This window comes from Onychostoma macrolepis, chromosome 20, assembly GCF_012432095.1.
Source record: "Onychostoma macrolepis isolate SWU-2019 chromosome 20, ASM1243209v1, whole genome shotgun sequence".
Lineage (NCBI taxonomy): Eukaryota > Metazoa > Chordata > Actinopteri > Cypriniformes > Cyprinidae > Onychostoma > Onychostoma macrolepis.
The window spans coordinates 30257960-30278218 of NC_081174.1; the positions used below are offsets into that span (position 1 = coordinate 30257960).

At 35.8% G+C, this 20259-nt stretch overlaps 1 protein-coding gene across 2 annotated transcripts; it reads right to left on the minus strand.

Moving 5' to 3' along the window:
- Positions 1–10443: 10443 nt before the first annotated feature.
- hlx1 (H2.0-like homeo box 1 (Drosophila)) lies at positions 10444–13753 on the minus strand. Of its 2 annotated transcripts, XM_058755211.1 has the most exons (4): positions 12623–13753; positions 11996–12163; positions 11604–11788; positions 10444–11003 (listed from the first exon to the last, which is right to left on the minus strand). In XM_058755211.1, the coding sequence occupies exons 1-4, from the start codon at positions 13020–13022 to the stop codon at positions 10683–10685; spliced, it is 1074 nt and encodes a 357-aa protein (XP_058611194.1). In that variant the 5' UTR covers positions 13023–13753; the 3' UTR covers positions 10444–10682. The 2 variants fall into 2 exon arrangements, with proteins under 2 accessions (XP_058611194.1, XP_058611196.1); XM_058755213.1 differs by lacking the exon at positions 11996–12163 and having other exon boundaries at positions 12623–13727.
- Between the last annotated feature and the right edge of the window lie 6506 nt (positions 13754–20259).

The following is a 20259-nucleotide window of genomic DNA, read 5'->3' on the forward strand; positions in this document are numbered from 1 at the left end:
TCTTACTTTTCCAATAAAAATAAGACCAATCTACCTTTTCATAACTGAATTTAAAAGTTATGACCAGTCTTGAAGAAAAAAAATTAAACGACTAACTTTTTAAGACTAGTCTAAACAGTTTATGCAACTGGCCCCTGGATCGCTTCCAAAGTGGTCTAGATTGTTGCTAGGTGGCTGCTAAGGTGTTGCTAGGGTGCTCTGGGTGGCTGCAAAGGTGTTTGGTATCTAATCTCTTAGTGTGGGATTTTTCACATTTTAAACTTTAATACTTGGTGTTAGACGTTTGATCACATCATTAACTTACCAAGCTATAAATAAATACTCATTAAAGCTTACTAGTTTTGTTGTTTTTGTATTTGTGAAGATCATCATCATTCTTGTTCCTTTGCGTGTTTGATAAATTGGTATTGAGGATGTGAAAAAACAGATAGGCATCGTTTAGGGAACGAGTTAAAACACAAAGGACAAAAATAAAACCCTCCTCTGATATTGAGGAAACACATTTACGTTTACTTTTACATTTACAGTTAAAGGCTGAATCTCGTGGGGGAAAAAAACTAACAATTTAATACATTTAATAATTATAAATAATATTATTATTATTATTAAATATATTAAATTAATTGTATGTAAATTATATATATAACTAAATAGACTGAAATATCATAATGGTCCTTTGTTTTACATGCATAAATTTTACTTATTTTTATTGATTTATGTGTGAACTGACCTGGATGTGTTCTTGGTATCATGAGATTCATCCTGTAGTACAATTCATCCATTTGGTTGAGCTGCTTCATGTTAGCTAACAGAGTTGAAACAACTGTGATCTGACGCTCACGTTTGATTAATTAAATAATGACCTGTCATCGAGTTTTGTGATGGATTTTCATATGTACGTTCATGGCTTTGCCATTCATGGGCTGAAACCATTAACTTGAAATGCACCATAAATCCAAAAGCCACGGGCGTCACGATTATAGAAACCCAGCTAAATATCATTTTTGTTCCATCTTTGATGACAGTAATTTGCTTCTCGATCTTTGTTTTTTTTATATCGTCGCAGGCCGGCTGAACTTGGTTATAATAACCAGCGTAAATGTCTTTAAATATGCAGACGGGACGCGTGATAAATCTCTGACAGAGGAGCGCTTAACGCTAATTAATAACAAACTACGAGCGAAATGTGCCACAGAGTTGGCAGAAACCTCCCGGCTACGTTTATTGCCATGTTCAACGGCCTTGGGAGTCTTTACATTAGTACCAATAACAGTCTGCGATTGGACTTAAGTGTGCGCACAAGGCATTACTTTAAAATCACGCGGGTGTTGAAAGCCTTCTTCAGTAGTGCGAGCCCAAGTGGTAAAGTCTCTAAGGATCGGCCCCCAAGTCCAAGAGCCGGCCAAGGACAACCGGGCCCCGTCCAGAGGGGGTGGGCGGGGGCTCGGCGTTGGGTTTTTCACGAGGCGATGATGCCCCGTCGCCTGTGGTCTGCAGCCAGTGCGGCAGTACGTAACCAGAGCCAAGGTGGAGCGAGAGGAAGGGAGGAAACTCAGAGCGAAACCATGAAAAATGTCGAGTATGAAAATGTCTCCCTTGGTTTATGGCTGCGCAGACGGGCGTCCAAAAGAAACACATCTTTAAATTTAACTTTAGATGCCTCTTAGACTCTTTTTTTTTCGTTCTTTCTCTTTTCCTCACCCTCTCCCAACTGGCTGGCAAACGCTTTTGGTTTGTGGAAAAGCAAAGCCAAGTTGCCTGGAAACTGCGAGCATGTTAGGAAATCGCTCGATAATGCAGCTTTTTGGAAATGTGGCGACAGCTCCCATGTACCCAGATCGGTTTTCAGGGCCGTGAGCATGCAAAACACTGAAGATTTTAACACTTCAATGCAGGAAACGTGTAAAAGCAATGATTTTTAGCAATTTACAGACAAATGAGAAGGTTAAGGCATAATAACGTGGCAGTTTATTAGTCTGAAATGAAGGCGCTATTTAATTTATTAACCCTGTAAAGCCTTACATATGAAATACTAGGCTGAAAATCACAATTTGTAAACCTTTAGACAAAATATTTTTTAAAAATATAAAACATTTTGCATATGTGTTTTATATTTTGATCCATCAGGCTTTTATGGCTCATATAGTCTGAGAACATGGAGGAAAAAGCTCATTCAGAAGCCTAAATTTGGTGCAGATGCTGATATTTATATGACCAAATAGTGATACAATTCTGATGCTTTTAAAACAGTATAGCAGATCCTTACATAAAATGCTATAAACATCAGCCGTCGCTCCATATCTCCAACTAAATGTCTTAGTAAGATGAGATTGAAATGATGCAAACATATAATGCAATGCAATCCAATGCTGATGGAGAGATGAAGAAATAAAGCTCCTCAGAAGATGTGAGATGAAGATCATTCCTCCGCTGAGGAACAGTGAAAGTAAAGCTCCTCAAAAGATCCTGATGATCAGATTTGAGACGCGCTGATGTTTCTAGAAAATGATTGATGGAGAATCAAGTAAAGCTGAGCTGCTTCAGTAAGAGTTAATCTGGAGATATGACTGCAGTTATTCTGACCTCTACTTGATCAAAATTAGTAAAGATCTGAAGTCAAAAAGACGGTGAAGCAACAGCTGAAGAAGGACTTTTATACCATTACACTAAAAGATCATTTACTGTATTGTGTGCAATAGGTTTTAAGCAATTTTTAATCCTGTTGATCATTTAGAGCCTTAGAAATTAGCACAATGTGAGTTGGATAATATTTTAATTTTGTGTATTATGGTCGATTCTCTCAGAAATGTCACATTCCGAAGCTAGAAAGGCCTGCAAATGTCACTTTCTTTGAATGACAACTGAGTAATAATAACTGAGAGTGAAACGTGACTTAACTAGAAAAGTAGAGTTGTGCTAATAGGACGCCATCCAAAGTCCTGCCACAGTCCATCATGTCTTAGACTGAATAATAAAGATGAAGTTTTTCTTAAGATGAAGGGTTTGCTGTCTCCGTCTGTGCTTATAAACACCTCAAACTTTTAAATCAGTTATAAAGCCTTAATCTCATGAAGTGTCCTCTGTGCCCTCATTTGTGGTTTTAACACATTATGAACAACATTCCTGTGCTCTGGATTTATTTAACATTTCATGTGTTTTAAGTAAAGTGAAGTTAAGCATCTAAAACGATCGTAATTCTAGTCCTTATTTTATTAAAACAACAGCATACCCTTCACAGTACTAGCGAAGGCGTTGATATATGCATTCAGCAGTGTTATTCCACTGAAAGGGACTGCGATGGTTATTGAATCATTGCGACGTGATGTTAAATAACAGGCAGTAGTGTTATATTTTCTGTAGTTGGTAGAAGCTGTTCGTCAGAGGTGTGTCGTTTGTAGAGCAGACCGTTCCTTTACCTCATAAATCAGACAGAGAGCGCAGGACAACGGTCTAATGTTTCGCTGGCACCGACTAAACCAAATAAAACACATTTAGTGTCACCTCAGTGTAACCTGTGGAGAATGTTCTTAGAAGAAAACAGTTGCGTAATGATGCTGAATATATATATATATAGCTATAATTTAATATAATAGCATTTTATATATATTTTTTAGATTTTATACAGTGCATTTTGACATTTTACTACATATACAATTTATACATTTAATATATTAAAATATTAAATATATTTATTATAGGTAATATTCTTTTTATGTTAATTACAATTGGTAATTTATTATTAATTATTATAAATGAACTTAATTATATAAATATTTTATAAATGTTTTAAGTTTTATGTATTCATTTTAAAAAATTGTGTATACATATTTATTTAATAAAAATAATATTTTAATTATATTAAAAATAGAAAATATAATTATTATAAATATCATTATTAATTATTATATACAAATTTATTTGTATAAACATTTATGTATTAAATTGTACATACATTTTTGAGTGTGTGTGTGTGTGTGTGTGTGTGTGTGTATATATATATATATCATTATGAAATAAATGTTATGAAAGAAATATCATTATGAAATAAATGTTTTTCTCAAATACACATTGGACACAATTATTGGCACCCCTAGAAATTCTTATGAGTAAATATCTCTGAAGTATATTCCCATTCATAATCACAATTTTGAGCACTCCAGGGTGATTATGAACATGAAATTATCCAGCCATGGCTTCCTGTTTCACAGAAATATAAATAGGAGGGAAAACAAAGCTCGGATTTAGAATACTGTTCCATCATTAATGAACACATGAGTAACACAATATTAGCACTTTAGTAACTACTAGTAACTAACAAGAAACTCTGATTAATGAATTAGTAAGTCAAGTCAAGTCAAGTCACCTTTATTTATATAGCGCTTTTACAATACAGATTGTGTCAAAGCACTTAACAGTATCAAATTGGAGGATAGAGTGTCAGTAATGTATAATGATAAGATTAAACACTCAATTTTCAGTTAAAGGCATTTCATTACTGAATTCAGAGATGTCATTGTCTAGCTCAGTTTAGTTTAAATAGTATCTGTGCAATCAAATCGGCGATAATCGCTAGAAATTAAGTAAGTGATAGTGCTTAGTCGAATGTGGTAGTTCACTATTAGTTAATCAGTAACTTATTTTTTCATACCTCCCCAAGAACTACTGTATACAGGTTCATAATTAATATGAATAATACATAATGTATAATTAATTCTAAAATGAAGATCATGGTAAACCACTAGTAATGACTCAAGAATGACCAAATTCTTCTAAATTACCACTAATTACTTGGATCAGTATTACAATATTTTTGGATCAGTATTCTAAAGTGAAGACTGTGATAACTTCCTAGTAATTACTGACGTTATTGTAAACTTTTGAGGTTTTTGTAAGGTTTTGGTTAGTAATTCCTTTTGCTAGATTTGGTAACACTTAAATCATTACTAGTGGGTTACCGTGATCTTCACTTTAGAATACTGATCCAAATAATTAGTCATTTCTTCAGAAGGATGTAGTAACACACGAGTCATTACTATCCAAAACCTTACATATATCTCAAAAGCTTTACAAAGACGTCAGTCTATATTAGGAAGTTATGATGATTTTCACTTTAGAATACTGATCCAAGTAATTAGTAGTTCATTTAGAAGAATTTGGTCATTCTTGAGTCATTACTAGTGGTTTACCATGATCTTCATTTTAGAATTAATTATACATTATGCATAATTCACATTAATTATGAACCTGAATACAGTAGTTCTTAGTAGTTCTCCAGGATATATATTAAAAAAATAGTAGTTATGTAATAGTAGTTACTACAATGTTAATAGTGCATTAGTCACTTGTTCCTGTATAGTTATTAATTAACGAAGGAACAGTATTCTAAAGTGTTACCCAAAGCCCAAATTCTCTTAATCATCATCACAATGAGAAAAACCAAAGAATATATTTCTGATGTGCAGCAAAATATAATTTAGCTTCACAAATTAGTGAAGTGGCTTTAAGAAAAGAGCTAGAGCAGTGAAAATCCCCATTTCCACCATCAGGGCAATAATTAAGAATTTCCAATCAACATAAAATGTTAGGAATCTGCCTGGAAGAGGACGTGTGTCTATATCGTCCTAATGCACGGTGAGAAGGAGAGTTTGAGTGGATAAAGACTCTCCAAGGACCACAGCTGGAGAATTACAGAAAATAGTTGAGTCTCGGGTCAGAAAACCTTAAAAAAAAAATGGTCAAACAGCAGCTACATCAGCACATGTTGTTTGGGAGGGTTTCAAGAAGAATTGTCCTCGCTCATCCAAAAACAAACTCCAGCATATTCAGTATCAGACACGACTGGAACTTCAAATGGGACTGGCTTCTATGGTCAGATGAAACTTAAAAATGAGCTTTTTAGCAGCAAACACTCAAGATGGGTTTGGTGAACACAGGGATAAAAAGTACCCCATGTGTACAATGAAATATACTGCTGTATTTTTGATGTTGTGGGCCTATATTTCTGCTGGAGGTCCTGGACATCTTGTTTAGACGCATGGCATCATGGATTCTATCAAATACCAACAGATAAAAAATCAATAAGTGACTGACTCTGTTAGAAATCTTATAATGGGCCATGTTTGGATCTTCCAACCGTACAATAATCCAAACACAAACCTCAAAAACAACACAAAAATGGGTCACTGAGCACAAAACCAAGCTTCTGCTGGCCATTCCAGTCCTCTGACCTGAACCCTGTAGAACATGAGTGACCTGAAGAGAAGAAGCAGCAACATGGAGCTGTGAATCTGAAGGGTCTGGAGTGATTCTGGATGAAGGAATGGTCTCTGATCTCTCGTCAGGTGTCTCTAACCTCATCAGGCATTATAGGAGAACATTTAGAGCTGTTAAACTGGCAAATGGAGGTTTCAAAAAGTATTGAATAAAAGGGTGCCGTTAATTGTGGCCAATGTGTATCAGAGAAAAAACATTTATTTCATAATGATATTTCCCCCCATTTTAAATTCTTATTATCCAATGAAAGGTTAGATTTTTGTGAATTTTTTTAATAAAAGATCAAAAGGATTAACAATGCAGATTAATTTTCACAGCCTTCTTTGATCATATTTACCAAGGGTGCCGATATTTTTGGCCATGACTATATATATATATATATATATATATATATATATATATGTATGTGTGTGTGTGTGTGTGTGAAATTAATATATTAAAAACATAAAATACAATTATTTTTATATTAATTATTATTGGTAATTAATTATATCTAAATTTATTCTTATAAACATTTTATATATTTTACATATCTCTGAATGCTATGTATACATAAAATAAAAATAATATATAATATATAAATTAATATATTAGAATTATAGAATTAGAAATAGAATAGAATTATTATATGTACTATAAAATTTCAATAATTTATTATTGATAAATTATTATATATAAAATCTTTTTTTTTTTTGGGGAAGTCTTGAGAATTTAACTAATTTATTTTTGGGAAGGTAATGCTTCCTGATTCACTGTTGGAAAATTTTTCAAACTTGATCTATCGATGGACTGACTTGCATTACAGGCCTGAAACATTCTGGAGAGTTAAACTCTGCTAATCACTGTCAGTTTATCAGCGGCTCCATCGGAGAATCGCTCTGGTCCCGCCGAGATCCGAATCCGTCACATTAATCCTTCGCAAATGTGTTTGGAAGTGAAAACACACAGAGCCCTAATTTATTTGAAGCAGCTCCTTACTCAAAACGTCTCGGCCTGCGAGCTGCTCTGTGTCGAGGTCAGAGGGACGTTCGACTCGCTCTTTAAATAGTGAAGAAACGGCTGACTTTAAATCCTGGGCCAGATGGGATTTCTCCGAGTGATCATAAAAGCTCTGAAGACAGTTCACAAATCAAACGCTGCAGTATTATGTTAAGCTTTTGCACTGTTATTGTTATTGCATGTTTGCGCATACAAACGTAATTCACAACTTTGCGAAGGAGAATTTGAGATTGACACCGTGGCTCAGACAGGCAATTTATGCGTGTATTATGAGGCCGGCTCGCAGATAAACGTTTTCCATGGAAAGTGATTAAACTGCAAGTGTAAATGCAGCGTCTGTATCTGTGACTGATGTCGAGGACTGCATTAGGTTTTGGTGTAAAAGAGCGCGTGAAGCAGGTCGTCTGCAGGTAGCGCGGGCAGCGGGAATGTCCTGAAGTGGAATTCAATATGTGGGCTTAAGTGGAAAAACCGGAGATCTCCAGAGGTCATCCTTCTTTCTGGAATGAAGGAAAGTAGAGCTCGTGGTGCTTCAGGTGGTCTTCGGTGAAATCATTCATGTTCAGAGCTCTGCTTTACTGAGATCTTAATGTCTGTGTGTGTGTGTGTGTGTGTGTTAGTCAAAATGAACAAAATGACTTTATTATGGCAATATGAACTAAGATTTCATATTATTTATGGCCTTTGTTGATGACACATTGTTGGTGTCTGAGACTTCTCTCTCTCTCTCTCTTCTCTTTTTTTTTTCTTTTCCTGGAAACTTCCTTAACCTGAAACTAAAGTTCTAGGAGTTTTCCAGTTGTTCATTTTAGGAGTTTGTCACAATTGTTTTCATTTGATCTCTTTAATAATTTTTTATGCTAGTGACTTGTAAGGAATAATATATATATAACACCCTACCTTTTTAAAAAATATAGTAAATAGCATAAAATTGTGAAATATTACTACAATTTAAAATAGCTGTTGTCTATTGTAATATATTGTAAACTGTAGTTTATTTCTGTGATGCGCAGCTGTATTTTCAGCATCATTACTGCAGTCTTCAGTGTCACATGATCTTCAGAAATCATTCTAATATGCTGATTTGCTGCTCAACATACATTTCTGATTATTATCAATGTTGAAAACAGTTGTGCTGCTTTTTTGGTGGAAACTGTGATACATTTTATTTTTCAGGATTCTTTGAATAAAAAGTTGAAAAGATCAATATTTACATGTATGTAACATAAATGTCTTTACTGCCACTTTTGATCAATTGAACGCATCCTTGATGAATAAAGTATTATGTATCAATCTACAAGTCACATTTTCACACTTGCCATTCAAAGTGATAAAGTTGAGAGACACAAACACACACACACACACACACACACACACACACACACTACTGGCTTCATTCACTGTGATTTTGCTGTCTTCCTGGGACAGACAAACTGTTGGGATGTTCCAGATTTATGAATGTCTTTTAAATCCTAATTATTCTCACAGACACTAATGCCGTTAACAGGCCTGTTTTGGGTTATAGACTTGAATGCTTCTTTGTGGCGCTCTGACTCAATGCTGTTATGAATCTGCACTTCATGAACGTTCATCTGGATCGTCTCGCAGTAGCCACTCTTATCAGTTTATGAACTGAACTCATTAAACTACATAAACTGCCTGTTATCACAGCCTCATGTAAACAGCCTGTCTCTTTATCAACAGTTTAATAAACCAGAGAAAACCTCTTTTTTGCAATACTTGAATGTGCAATAACTCATCTGAAGATGTAAAATATACACTAATAGTAATGTCATGAGGCTGTAATATCTCTGGATGGATTATTGTCCAAATCCTCGAATAGTTTTGCCCTGACATTATACACTCCACCTCATTACATGGCATGTGAAGTGTAGCTTAGACAGCCAGAGTCCATAAATGGAGTAGTTTTTGATGCGCAGATCTCAACCTACATTCATAAAACATACTCATCCGCTCTGTTGCTGATATCTGGAGCCAGCGAATGTATACAAACTATAAATCCAAGCTCTTCGCTCTCTGTTTATTGTTGGACGCTAGATTTCACCCAGCTCACATTTTTCAGGGCGAAAAAGCCTTGGCAGAATTACATTAACCTGACTCTAAAAGGCCTGACAGGCCAAAAGACGTCTATTTCAACATCCATCACGGCCTTATGATGGGAATGTCCACAAACAGAGGAGAAAAACTATGAAATGAGATGTTGCCGTACTGTATGGAAACCATTAGTTTATTGACAATAACTTGAAAAGAATGTGTTATTTCTCCAGTATGAAAAGCCATCTTCCATGACATACTGTATCTGGATTATAGGCTATTGAATAGTTTGCAGTTAAATCTAAAAACAATTATGAAACACACGTAAAAACTAATAATTTGGTCAAAAATAAACATAAAATAGAATTAAATATATAATAAAAATGATATTTATTCAATTATTGCACTAAATTACAGAATTAACGCATGCCATTGTGCTTTTATTCTGTACAGTTGTTTACCTAACAACGCTATATGAAAATTAATCCATTCTGATCAGTATGATGATTTGAATCTTGGCTTGGATGGCTAATGGCTGGTTTTATCATCTAAAACCACTGCTAGAGAGAAACCGTGTGGCAACTTGCCCCAATCGTTCGCCCATCATTTTGTTTTCGTGTTAAGATTTATAAGTTATTGACTTTCACAATAAAACATGAGTCGTTTGTGTAATCTATTCCTGCAAAATTGTGAAAATGTCATGAACTACCGAATTATGCAACCGAGAAATACAGGCAGCTATTAGTGAGAATTGTGTAGCAAGAGTTCATTGCGATAGACAAACCATATTTATATGCAATATGTACAATGCAAATAAGAATCATTATTATATCGTTTTTATTAGCCTATTTAATTTGTTATTCAGGAAAAAGTGGCGAAATTAATTTTGCATGAATTCATCGGTTGGGAAGCGTTTGTTTAATCGTTAAATACAGTATAGTCAACATTTGAAGTGGATCAAAAAAAGTTAATCAAAGTGGTTTTAAGTTTCAGGACAACTTTGATAAAAGGTTTCGATCCTCTTTAAATGTTGACTAGTTTATATTATTTAAATGCATTTGTTTGTTTTGAGTTTTGGCTAAAGTGCATTGATTTCCATAAATACACCAGTTGGAATATTAGTAACAAACGTTTATTTACATTTTCAGTGCAAATACTTACAGACAAAATATAATACAGTCAAGTTTATCAACGTCTTAATTCATGAACATTCAATTCCCAAATCGTCATATGAAGGTGGAGTGGTTGGTTTAAGGCAGAGCGCTGATGTTGTCCTCTCTCAAGGGTCATGAAGGCCGTGTTTCACATGAAGCGATGGCTGAAGAAGGCCCGTGAGACGCGTTAACCGCAGATCCTCACAGCGGCGTTTGCTGCGCGGCTGTGCTCGGTTCTGTCGTGGAGTTTGTGCTGGATGTGTCGTGAGTGCTGACCGCCAGAGCTCCGGGAATAATCACACTGGCTTTGCTGAGGTCAGAAATGTCCACGTCGCTTTTGTCCTCCGCTCCGTCCTCGAATTCGGACTCGCTCGGTTCGCTTTCGCATTCGGAATCGTCGCGTTCTTTGGGTTCGGTTTCGGTCGCGGATTTATCCGGCTGTTCTTTTTCTTTGTCCTTCTGCGCCTGCGCTTCTTTGGAATGCCGCCATTTCATCCGCCGGTTCTGGAACCAAACTTTGACCTAAAACATATAAGAGAGAAAGATAGTTTAGAAAAGCAAGAACATTTTATGCATGTGTATTTTTTTATTATTCAAATTTAATTGTGCATTTGTATTATTATTTATTGCATTGCATTATTTTGAGATGGCAATGAGAGATAAACGTGCATTGTTAAATTTGGTAATACAGAAATGCATGCACAAACTAAATCGAACTGTTTTTTTTTTCCCCAATTAATTGAAATGTCCAAGTGAAAATACAGGTCTACTGAAAGAAAAGAAAAAAGATTTCCACACTTGACTGGAAAGTTTTGAAACCCCTTATCGCTTTAGCTGTCTGTCGTGTCATTTCCGATATCAAATAAGAAAGAAACTCTTGCCCAATGCCCTAAATTAGGATGTTTTGAAACGAAACAACTGCACCCCTCCTGAATTTGCAATAATTCGTTATAATTGACTTTCATTTCTCTAGAAATGCGGGTGTCGCAATGCTCCAGCTGCTAACGCTCCAGATGGCTCTATGCAGGCCAAAGCTAATTGTTTTCATTTTTAAACATTCTTTCTTTTTTTTCTTTTTTTTTTAAATCATGCATTCATTTGCACTGATAATCATTCGCTCACCTGTGCATCGGTGAGGCCCAGCATCGCGGCCAGCTGTTTTCTGTCCGGTTTCGTGACGTACTTCTGGATTTCAAAGCGTTTCTCGAGGCCTTTCCGCTGGAGATTGGAGAACACGGCTCTGGACCACGACCTTTTCCTCTTGTAAGTCTGTGGCATTGTGTCTTTGGAAAGCACCGCATACGGCCCTGTTTGAGTCAAACAACACACACGCCATTAGAACACAACAAAACCTCAATGCATTTTGGCCAAAGTGCATGTTATTTAATTGCATGAGCAAAATAGGCTCACCATCGCACACACATGCAAAATAAGGCAGTGCAATAATAATAATGAGCGTGTCATCTGTGCAGGTTCTCCTGCTCTTTAGGGCTCGACTGGGATGTCTACACTACCTGGGAAGGTGTCTTGAAACTGATGTTGCCCTGATTGTCTGGCGGCATTGCTTATTGAACCCATCATGGAGGAGGTTTCGCTCATGGTCGGGTCTATGGACGCGAAGTACGGGCTTGCAGACACATGGACTGCTGACTGCCGATTCGCACTAACAATCGATGTGAGATCTGTTACAGAACGACAAACACCAATTAGTTCCAATTAAACTCGTATTGCCTTTTAATAACAGAGGCGATACTTCATCCATATGTACGACTTTACATTACTGGGCCAAAAATAGTGCGCTGTTTATCATGGAAAAACAAAAACAGATCGATTATAAAATAAAATAATAGTATCATGCATCTGTTTGTCAATACACTTTCCAATTGCTATAAACAAAACACGCATATTTATACAAAATATGTATGCATATACGTGCGAAAGCATTTGTAGAACGCATAACAGACGCTGATTGGTATGCTATGTTTATGCTCATTAATTAATAAGCGCATGGGGTTGGACGCGTCCAAACAAGCATTACTATTCCGAGTTAACCTAATTGTTTTGTCCTTTTCGTAAGTGCGATGTGATGTTTACTAGGAAAACCGTATGTGTGCGATGCACAAAAATAGGCTACGTCTTACCTCTCAATGATAGCGATTCTTTTCCCTTCGGCTCGAAGTCTGTGGATAATATCCGATCAATCCCGAACTTGAGGTCTTTACTGGACGGCGGAGGCGCGGATTGCGCGTTGATCGCGGCCCTGGATGTCAAGTGTATTCCGTGCCTGTGATACGCGGACGCGCTTGGAGTGACCGGCGACGGGCGTAACGGGGATCCCGACGAATGAACCTGCCCTCGGGCCCCGAGGTGAGCCATAAGCGAAGACGAACCGGGGATGTTCTCCGCATCTCCAACGTGCAGAATATCAGCGATGCAGAACGAGGGTTTCTTCATGCTGTCCACCCCAAAACCGCCCGAACAGTACGCGGTCCAAAGGCTAAAGTTCGACGCGTAAAACGGATTGAGTCCCGCCGTGTACATCCTGGCACGATGAGCCAAAACTTCTTGACAGAGAATCGCACACAACTACATGTAACGCGACGGTCAGGTTTAAGGAGTTGCCCTCTCTTGCGTTTCTCCTCAAGTATGAAACTCCAGACAGGAGTCCAAAAAGCTCTAAGCAGGAGTTCCGTTATTGATTGGCTCTTTGTGAGCCAATGGAAGTTGACAGAACGGTCCAGCACGCCCCAAACACGACGAGCACTTCCATTACGACTCTTAAAAATCACCACGTTTATTAAATGGCGATGGTTCAAATGATACAACATTAAACATTTTCAGTGTCTGTCTTAATTTTCAATAAATCAAATTGTAATTTTATTCTTATGTTAGAAAAAACTTAGTGGAGCACATTCGTTAAGCTATTCAACCAGCTGTTAAATATAAGCGAATGGATAAATACACAAACAAATAAATAAATAAATATATATATATTTAATTTTAGCGAACTGATATTGTAGGTTTACTTGGATTCATTAGGCTATATAAAACTAGAAAGACTGACTAACATTTAATAGTTTTTTTTTTTTATAGTGGAAAATAATTAATTCAGATGATCATTTTAGAAGATGATGTAATGTAAATGATGCATTCGTATAAAGAATAATAACGAGGTTTTGCATGCATTCTAATCGGTTTTCAAATTTTCCAGAAATATGCAAACAACAAACTCCGGTTCAAGTGGCTGCTGTAATACGCTTTATTCTGACGCCTGTGAGTGTGTTTGCTGTGGGAGAAGGAAACAGGAGTTTCTCGATGCTGGTCATCCTGTTTTTGATGAGCTCTGATTCAGGCTAAATGAGCGGATATTCCTGCTAAATTTAGGCCAAAAATAGAAGATGCTTTAGTATTTTAGGATACAGCAGAGGACCTCTATTTCCTCCGGCTCGGAGAGGTGGAACTTTATAATGACTGTTAGCACTTCCTTTTTTCAATATTTGTGCAACTTTATCTCAACTCGCAAGTCGCGCGGTGACGCAAATCCGTCCTTATGCTTATAATAAACAGAGGAAATCTATTCTCCGCTGAAACGAAAACACAATTAACTTCAGAGGCAATACTTCATCCATATGTACGACTTTACATTACTGGGCCAAAAATAGTGCGCTGTTTACCACGGAAAAACAAAAGCAGATCGATTATAAAATAATAGTATTACATATGTTTGTCAACACGCTTTCCAATTGCATAGGCTATGTATGCATATATACGGAAGCATTTCTAGAATGCATTACAGATGCTGATTAGTATGTTATGTTTATGATCATTAATGACAGCAGATGATTTTACCCCATGGTGTTTTTTAGAATATCTCTTCCTCTGATGGCGTTCATTAGTCGTGATTCATTACCGGAAAGGTCAATGACCCTGACTGCCTCCTATCACGGTGTTTTCGAATGACTCCATTCCGGTTTAAATTTAGAGATGAAATGTAGCGCTTTGCTCTCGATCAAGCAGTCAAAACAATCCAGGGAAGAGGATGCGGAAGACGCGCCGCGGGTGAACGCGCACGTTATTTCATTTTAGTTCAGGGCCGGTGAAATATTCGTGAGCGAGATCATAAAACAGGTCATAAAACTGACCGACCGCTGGCATCTCACTGTAGTCATTTAACTATTACTATAGATTTATTATATGGAATTTAACAGAAACAATTAAGCCTAAAACAGTCCATGCATCTCTCTCACAACATGCATCTTTGTCGGTGTTTCAAATAAAATCCATTTTATTTTACAGTTCAATTTATATATTATTGTTTAAAAAAAATAAAATGTTATCAGACATGGCTTAAAATCATATTTTAAAGATTCCAATTTTCCGCTTGCTATAGGCTTCAATTTTCTACATTCTTAACATTATAAAATTAATAGGAATTCAATTATTATATTTCTCGATTTCTTTTCTCTCATAATTCATGTGATGTGCGCGCGCTTTGTGTTCCAATATAACCTACTCAGTATTTGTATTATGAAAAGTTAGACATACTTGAAATTATTTCTAATCATTTCAGGAAAATATTATATAAAATAATTTAGAGAACTTATTTTATCATTTATCATATACCCCAAACAGTAATTTGCTTCCTTTAAAAAAAATGTTTGGTCCTTTGAAAATTAAACATTTTTTTTTTTATTATAGTTAGTTACAGTGATAAACCTAAATAAAACCTAATCTATTAATATTTCTGCATTATATATAATATGGAATATCGTGCTCGAAATATCTAGGATGAAAGTTTCGGTCTACAGTGGAATTTTCTACGGAAGAAAACAGGTTCAACCCAGAGTTTCCGGATATCTTTATTGTCCATATCCATATCTGCATTCCTATCTTTATCTACGCCTGTATTGTGATAAATATATTCGTGTTGAAAGCGCAAAGTCATCTGCTGGAGTAATTAAAGCAGCGTAGAACCTGTTCACAGAAGCAGCAAAACATCAAAACCGTGCGCATTTCTCACTGCTGGAACTCCGTGTATTTTTATGAATGAAGTATTCAAACAACACCGTATACGTGCATGTCTGTTGTGGTCAAATAAAACATTACACTTGCCGTAATGACTTAGTGATTTGAACTGCTCTCTCTTCCTATTTGCAGTGATAACATCATCATTTGTTCCTCTGGGATTGACTTTATTTCTGGACCCCCATCAGGAGCATCTGTCTGTCAGCAGTGACGGGCCCGTCATGCTGGAAACATTAGAAAATTAAAACATCATAATCGTTAAATGCCGATCATGGGAAAGTCTGGAGACCTTGTGGAATTGGTTTGTTTTCCCAAATTCCCTCTGGTTGATGAAATCGCTGTCCGGAGAGTTCAGTGGCGATCTAGCCAGCTCAGGGCGGTTCATTTCGGGCTCTGACAGCCTCGGGAAACATTTGTTACGGATTATTAATTGCTTTTATAAACGCACCCTTGACAGAATGAAAATCCGTCAGTAATCAGTGAAGCAGCGCATAAAAACATAAAAACTCCAACTAAACTTATCAGCACAAACTCATTTCTGTTCATCGAATTATATTTCGTAAGTTCAATAAATAAACAAATAAATAGCCTAAATAAATAAATAAAGGAAAAGGTGTCGTTCTATATTGCGAATACAGAAATGAATTGCAAATGAATTGAGTGTCATCATTTCACTAGTCCTGTCATGTAAAGGAATCTAGCTGGTCTCTATGTGTGCAGTGATCTAACCTACACAGAAGCTGCTTAACAGGTGTTTCACGTCATAGCTGTGAGTCGATATGTGTATTATAACACCGCTGGAACGCTGTATGGACCAATCAAAACGTTCGGTATTTCATTTCATAAAACATAAATAGTACAACCAAGAACCACCTACCCAAGCAGAGTACGAGTTAGGCCTATTTAGTGATTTTTAGAGATCAGCAATCGCATCGAATCCGATTTCCATTTGGCACCCCTAATAGCACAATTAGCCAAAAAACTAAATAAAATTAATAAATTTAAATAGGACCTCTAGCGAATCCGATTTCTATTTGGCACCCCTAATAGCACAATTAGCCAATAAACTAAATAAAATTAATCAATTTAAATAGGACCTCTATAAAATCTGTAATTAGAAATGTTTTAAAAATGTAAAAATATTGTTTATTTTAATTTATTATTCATTTTGAAAAAAATTAATCGGAAAGCGCTGAACGTTCTACTGTTGCTATGGTTACCTCACTTCTGTTCGCTATATTTACTGCGCTCCAGCGCCATAAATTCGTTTCTTTATTTATGTTTATTCACATATAATAGATTTTTTGCATTTCCACATATGCCTGTATATAATTAACAAAAAAAAATGTTTTTTTTTTGGAGAAGAGCACGCTCACAGGTTCTTGTAGAAAAAATATCCCATTCCGCTTTAGTGAGGACGTTCATCTGGACACAAAACAACAATAGATACACATTTTAGAAACATAAGAACTACAATTAGCTTACACTATCCCCTTGATTAAAAAAAAAAAAAAAAAACTAAAACTTAAACTCTTTATCCACCTTATTTTTTTATGTTAGAGCTGCGCGCCGCGGTTTCCGGTTTTATTCGTACCATTTATTTCACCTGTATAAAAACAGTCCGTTCTGCTGCTTGATATTGCACTGCAAACTGGTATATCTTATCATATTATTTTAATGCATTCATAAACACACTGGTTTGTGGCGCAAACAGTTAATTGCACTAATAGCGGCTAATGAATCTGGACATTCAAAAAATAATAATAATAATTAAAAAAAAAAAACATTGCTTCCGTCGTGCAAAAATACGGTGAACAGGCCTGATTTAACGCTTCAGTGAATGATACCAATACTACTCATACCAATAAAGTAAGTAGGCCATATCCACTATATAGATAATAATTTAATTATAGCAAATGAAGCTTTTATTTCACACAATATTTACTCAGAATTTACTAGGGAAAAAAGCAAAGCAGAAATGTATTATCCAATGAGTAGATTTTTCTGATCGTCGCTGCTAATAATGTCAGAAGGCCCGATATCAGTGCAGTCTCAATGCTTGTGTTTACATGAGCGGCGCAGGTTGAAGTCTTTGGCCTTTCGTGCGTAAAGGAATCCAGACGTGCCACTAACTCTTCTCGTTCAATATACACAGGGTTAAATCAAAAGCTCCATGTTAAATAACAGCGAGACTAATGGAAACGCGGAAAGGTCATAACAAACCATTAGGGTTCTGTCTGAGATCCAGCTGAAGCGCCACGACACTCAGCGACAGAAGATCCACCCACAGAGCTCCTGCTGGCTCGATAAGGCCCCTTAATGGTCTGCAGTGATCGATTGTGCACTTGTTTACTGAAAGTCATCGCTCTTGAAGGAAGCCAGATGCTTCTGCAGCTCTGGAACATAAGCCTGCGTTCATGATCCCAAACGCGTGATGAATTAGTACAATAACGCGACGTTTAATGGAAGGAACGCGCGCGACGTATCACTACCTCTCTTAAAGATGAAGTGATAATTTCCAGTTATACTACTTCTTTTGAAATATATGAATCAATTTTATCTAATTAAATGCACTCTGTATTTAAAAGCATTAATATTTCCATACATTACAACATTTGTTTTATATATTCAAAGATGCAATACAAAATAAAACACTTATCAGAAACATGTAAAAAAACAAACAAACAATAAAACTACCTATTGCAGTAGTCAGATAATAATAAAAATATTGTAAAATAAAAAGTCCTTAAATTTTGATTTCATTAAGCAATAAGAATAACATTCCATTTCTCACGTTCTTAATAAAATACGTTTGACTCTATAATCAATTGCACTGATATTTCTATACATTACCTAGTTTCATAATATTTTTAATTTTTTTTTTCTGAATGCATGAATAATGTAAAAAAAACATAACCTAATAGTTCTATAAAAACTACACATTCCAGTTCAAATAATACATTTAAATTTGTAAACTAGAAAAATCCCTATCATTAAATGATCATGATTTCATTAAGGTTGGCCATTACAAAAAGTGCAATTGCATTGTTTAATGATTTTATCCCAATAGAAAAAGCATTTTCTTAATTTATATTATCCAAGATGAATTATTTTTTCAAAGCAATTATTTAATTATGCATATTCACATGCATAATTAGAGGAAATGTTGGCATTGCATTGAGTGAGAATTGTGTGCATGTTAATGTTTTCATGTCAAAGCGTAACCTGATGCTGCTCTCTAGTGGTGAAGTCACTGATTACAGACTCAGAACCTGATGGTCTGAAACACTAATTACTGGAGAGGTTAAACATCAGGTTACATCAGGTTAAAAAACACACTTTTGTTTGAGCACCATTCTCAGACATCATCTGCCTGCTGTGTTACTTTAATTGGCCTTGTCTATTCTAATAGATTTGAAACTGTCCAGATTTGAGCCGTCTCATTTCCCAGTGCAGTCGTGTGTCTGGGGAGTCACTCAGTGTAGAATCCAAACACATTTGGCAGCAATAGCCCATATTTCATCACTGTTTACTGCATATCCATTCCTGCAATCCCCAATGCGACAAGAGTCAGCTGTTAGAATACTTCCTTATAAATGTCATCCTGAGAGCTTCTGGTTCAAGACTTGAATGTCATTGACTCCCAAACACACTTTTCTTTAAACATCATTATTAGAATTACACAAAATGAACCTGATTTCATCCCAAAAATCCAGCAGCTGGAGTATTTGTGAGGAATATACAGGGTGTGTTTTACATTTCTGTCTAACAAAAGAGTTTATTCGAGATTCTAGGTATTTAAATGGCTGCCTATTTATTAGAAGGCTCAAACTACCTTCTCACTAGAGTTCACTATTATGGACATAAACAAGCACGATATCAGAATGATATTTTTACATGTGCATTTAAATGAAAAACTTGATTTATTTGTCATGATAAAGAGGCCTGCACAGGATATGCAGTTTTAAATCATCAAGGCAGAGTGCAGCTGGAATGCTGGGAAACAAATCGCTTCAGACAACAACTAATAAACATAAAATACACACACAAAAAAACAGATGTAATAAACCCACAATCGTTTTCTGTGCAAAAATACATTCTTAAAGGAATAGTTCACTTAAAAATGAACATTTGCTGAAAATGTCCAAACAGCTGATAAAAACAGCACAATAATACACACCACTCCAGTCCATCAGTTAACATCTTGAGAAGACAAAAGCTGAAACAAATCCATCAAGACATTTTTAACTTTCGACTAAAAGTCCAAAATCCATAATAACTGTTCCTCCAGTAAAAAAGTCCATCCTGTTGTCTCTCACATCAAAATTCACCCACAATCTGCTGTTTTGGACTGTTTCAGCTTGTAAATGGTGTTATGATCTGTGCAGATTTCTCTCCTGATTCAGACCAGACCACTTTTATACTGGAGAAAGCGTTTTTATGAACCTACAGTCATGGTCAAAAGTATCGGAACCCTTGGTAAATATGATCAAAGGAGGCTGTGAAAATTAATCTGCATTGTTAATCCTTTGACCTTTTATTTGAAAAATTCACAAAAATCTAACCTTTCATAGGATAACAAGAATTTAAAATGGGGGGAAATATTAAATTATTATGAAATAAATGTTTTTCTCAAATACATGTTGGACACAATTATTGGCACCCCTAGAAATTCTTATGAGTAAAATATCTCTGAAGTATATTCCCATTCATAATCACAATTTTGAGCACTCCAGGGTGATTATGAACATGA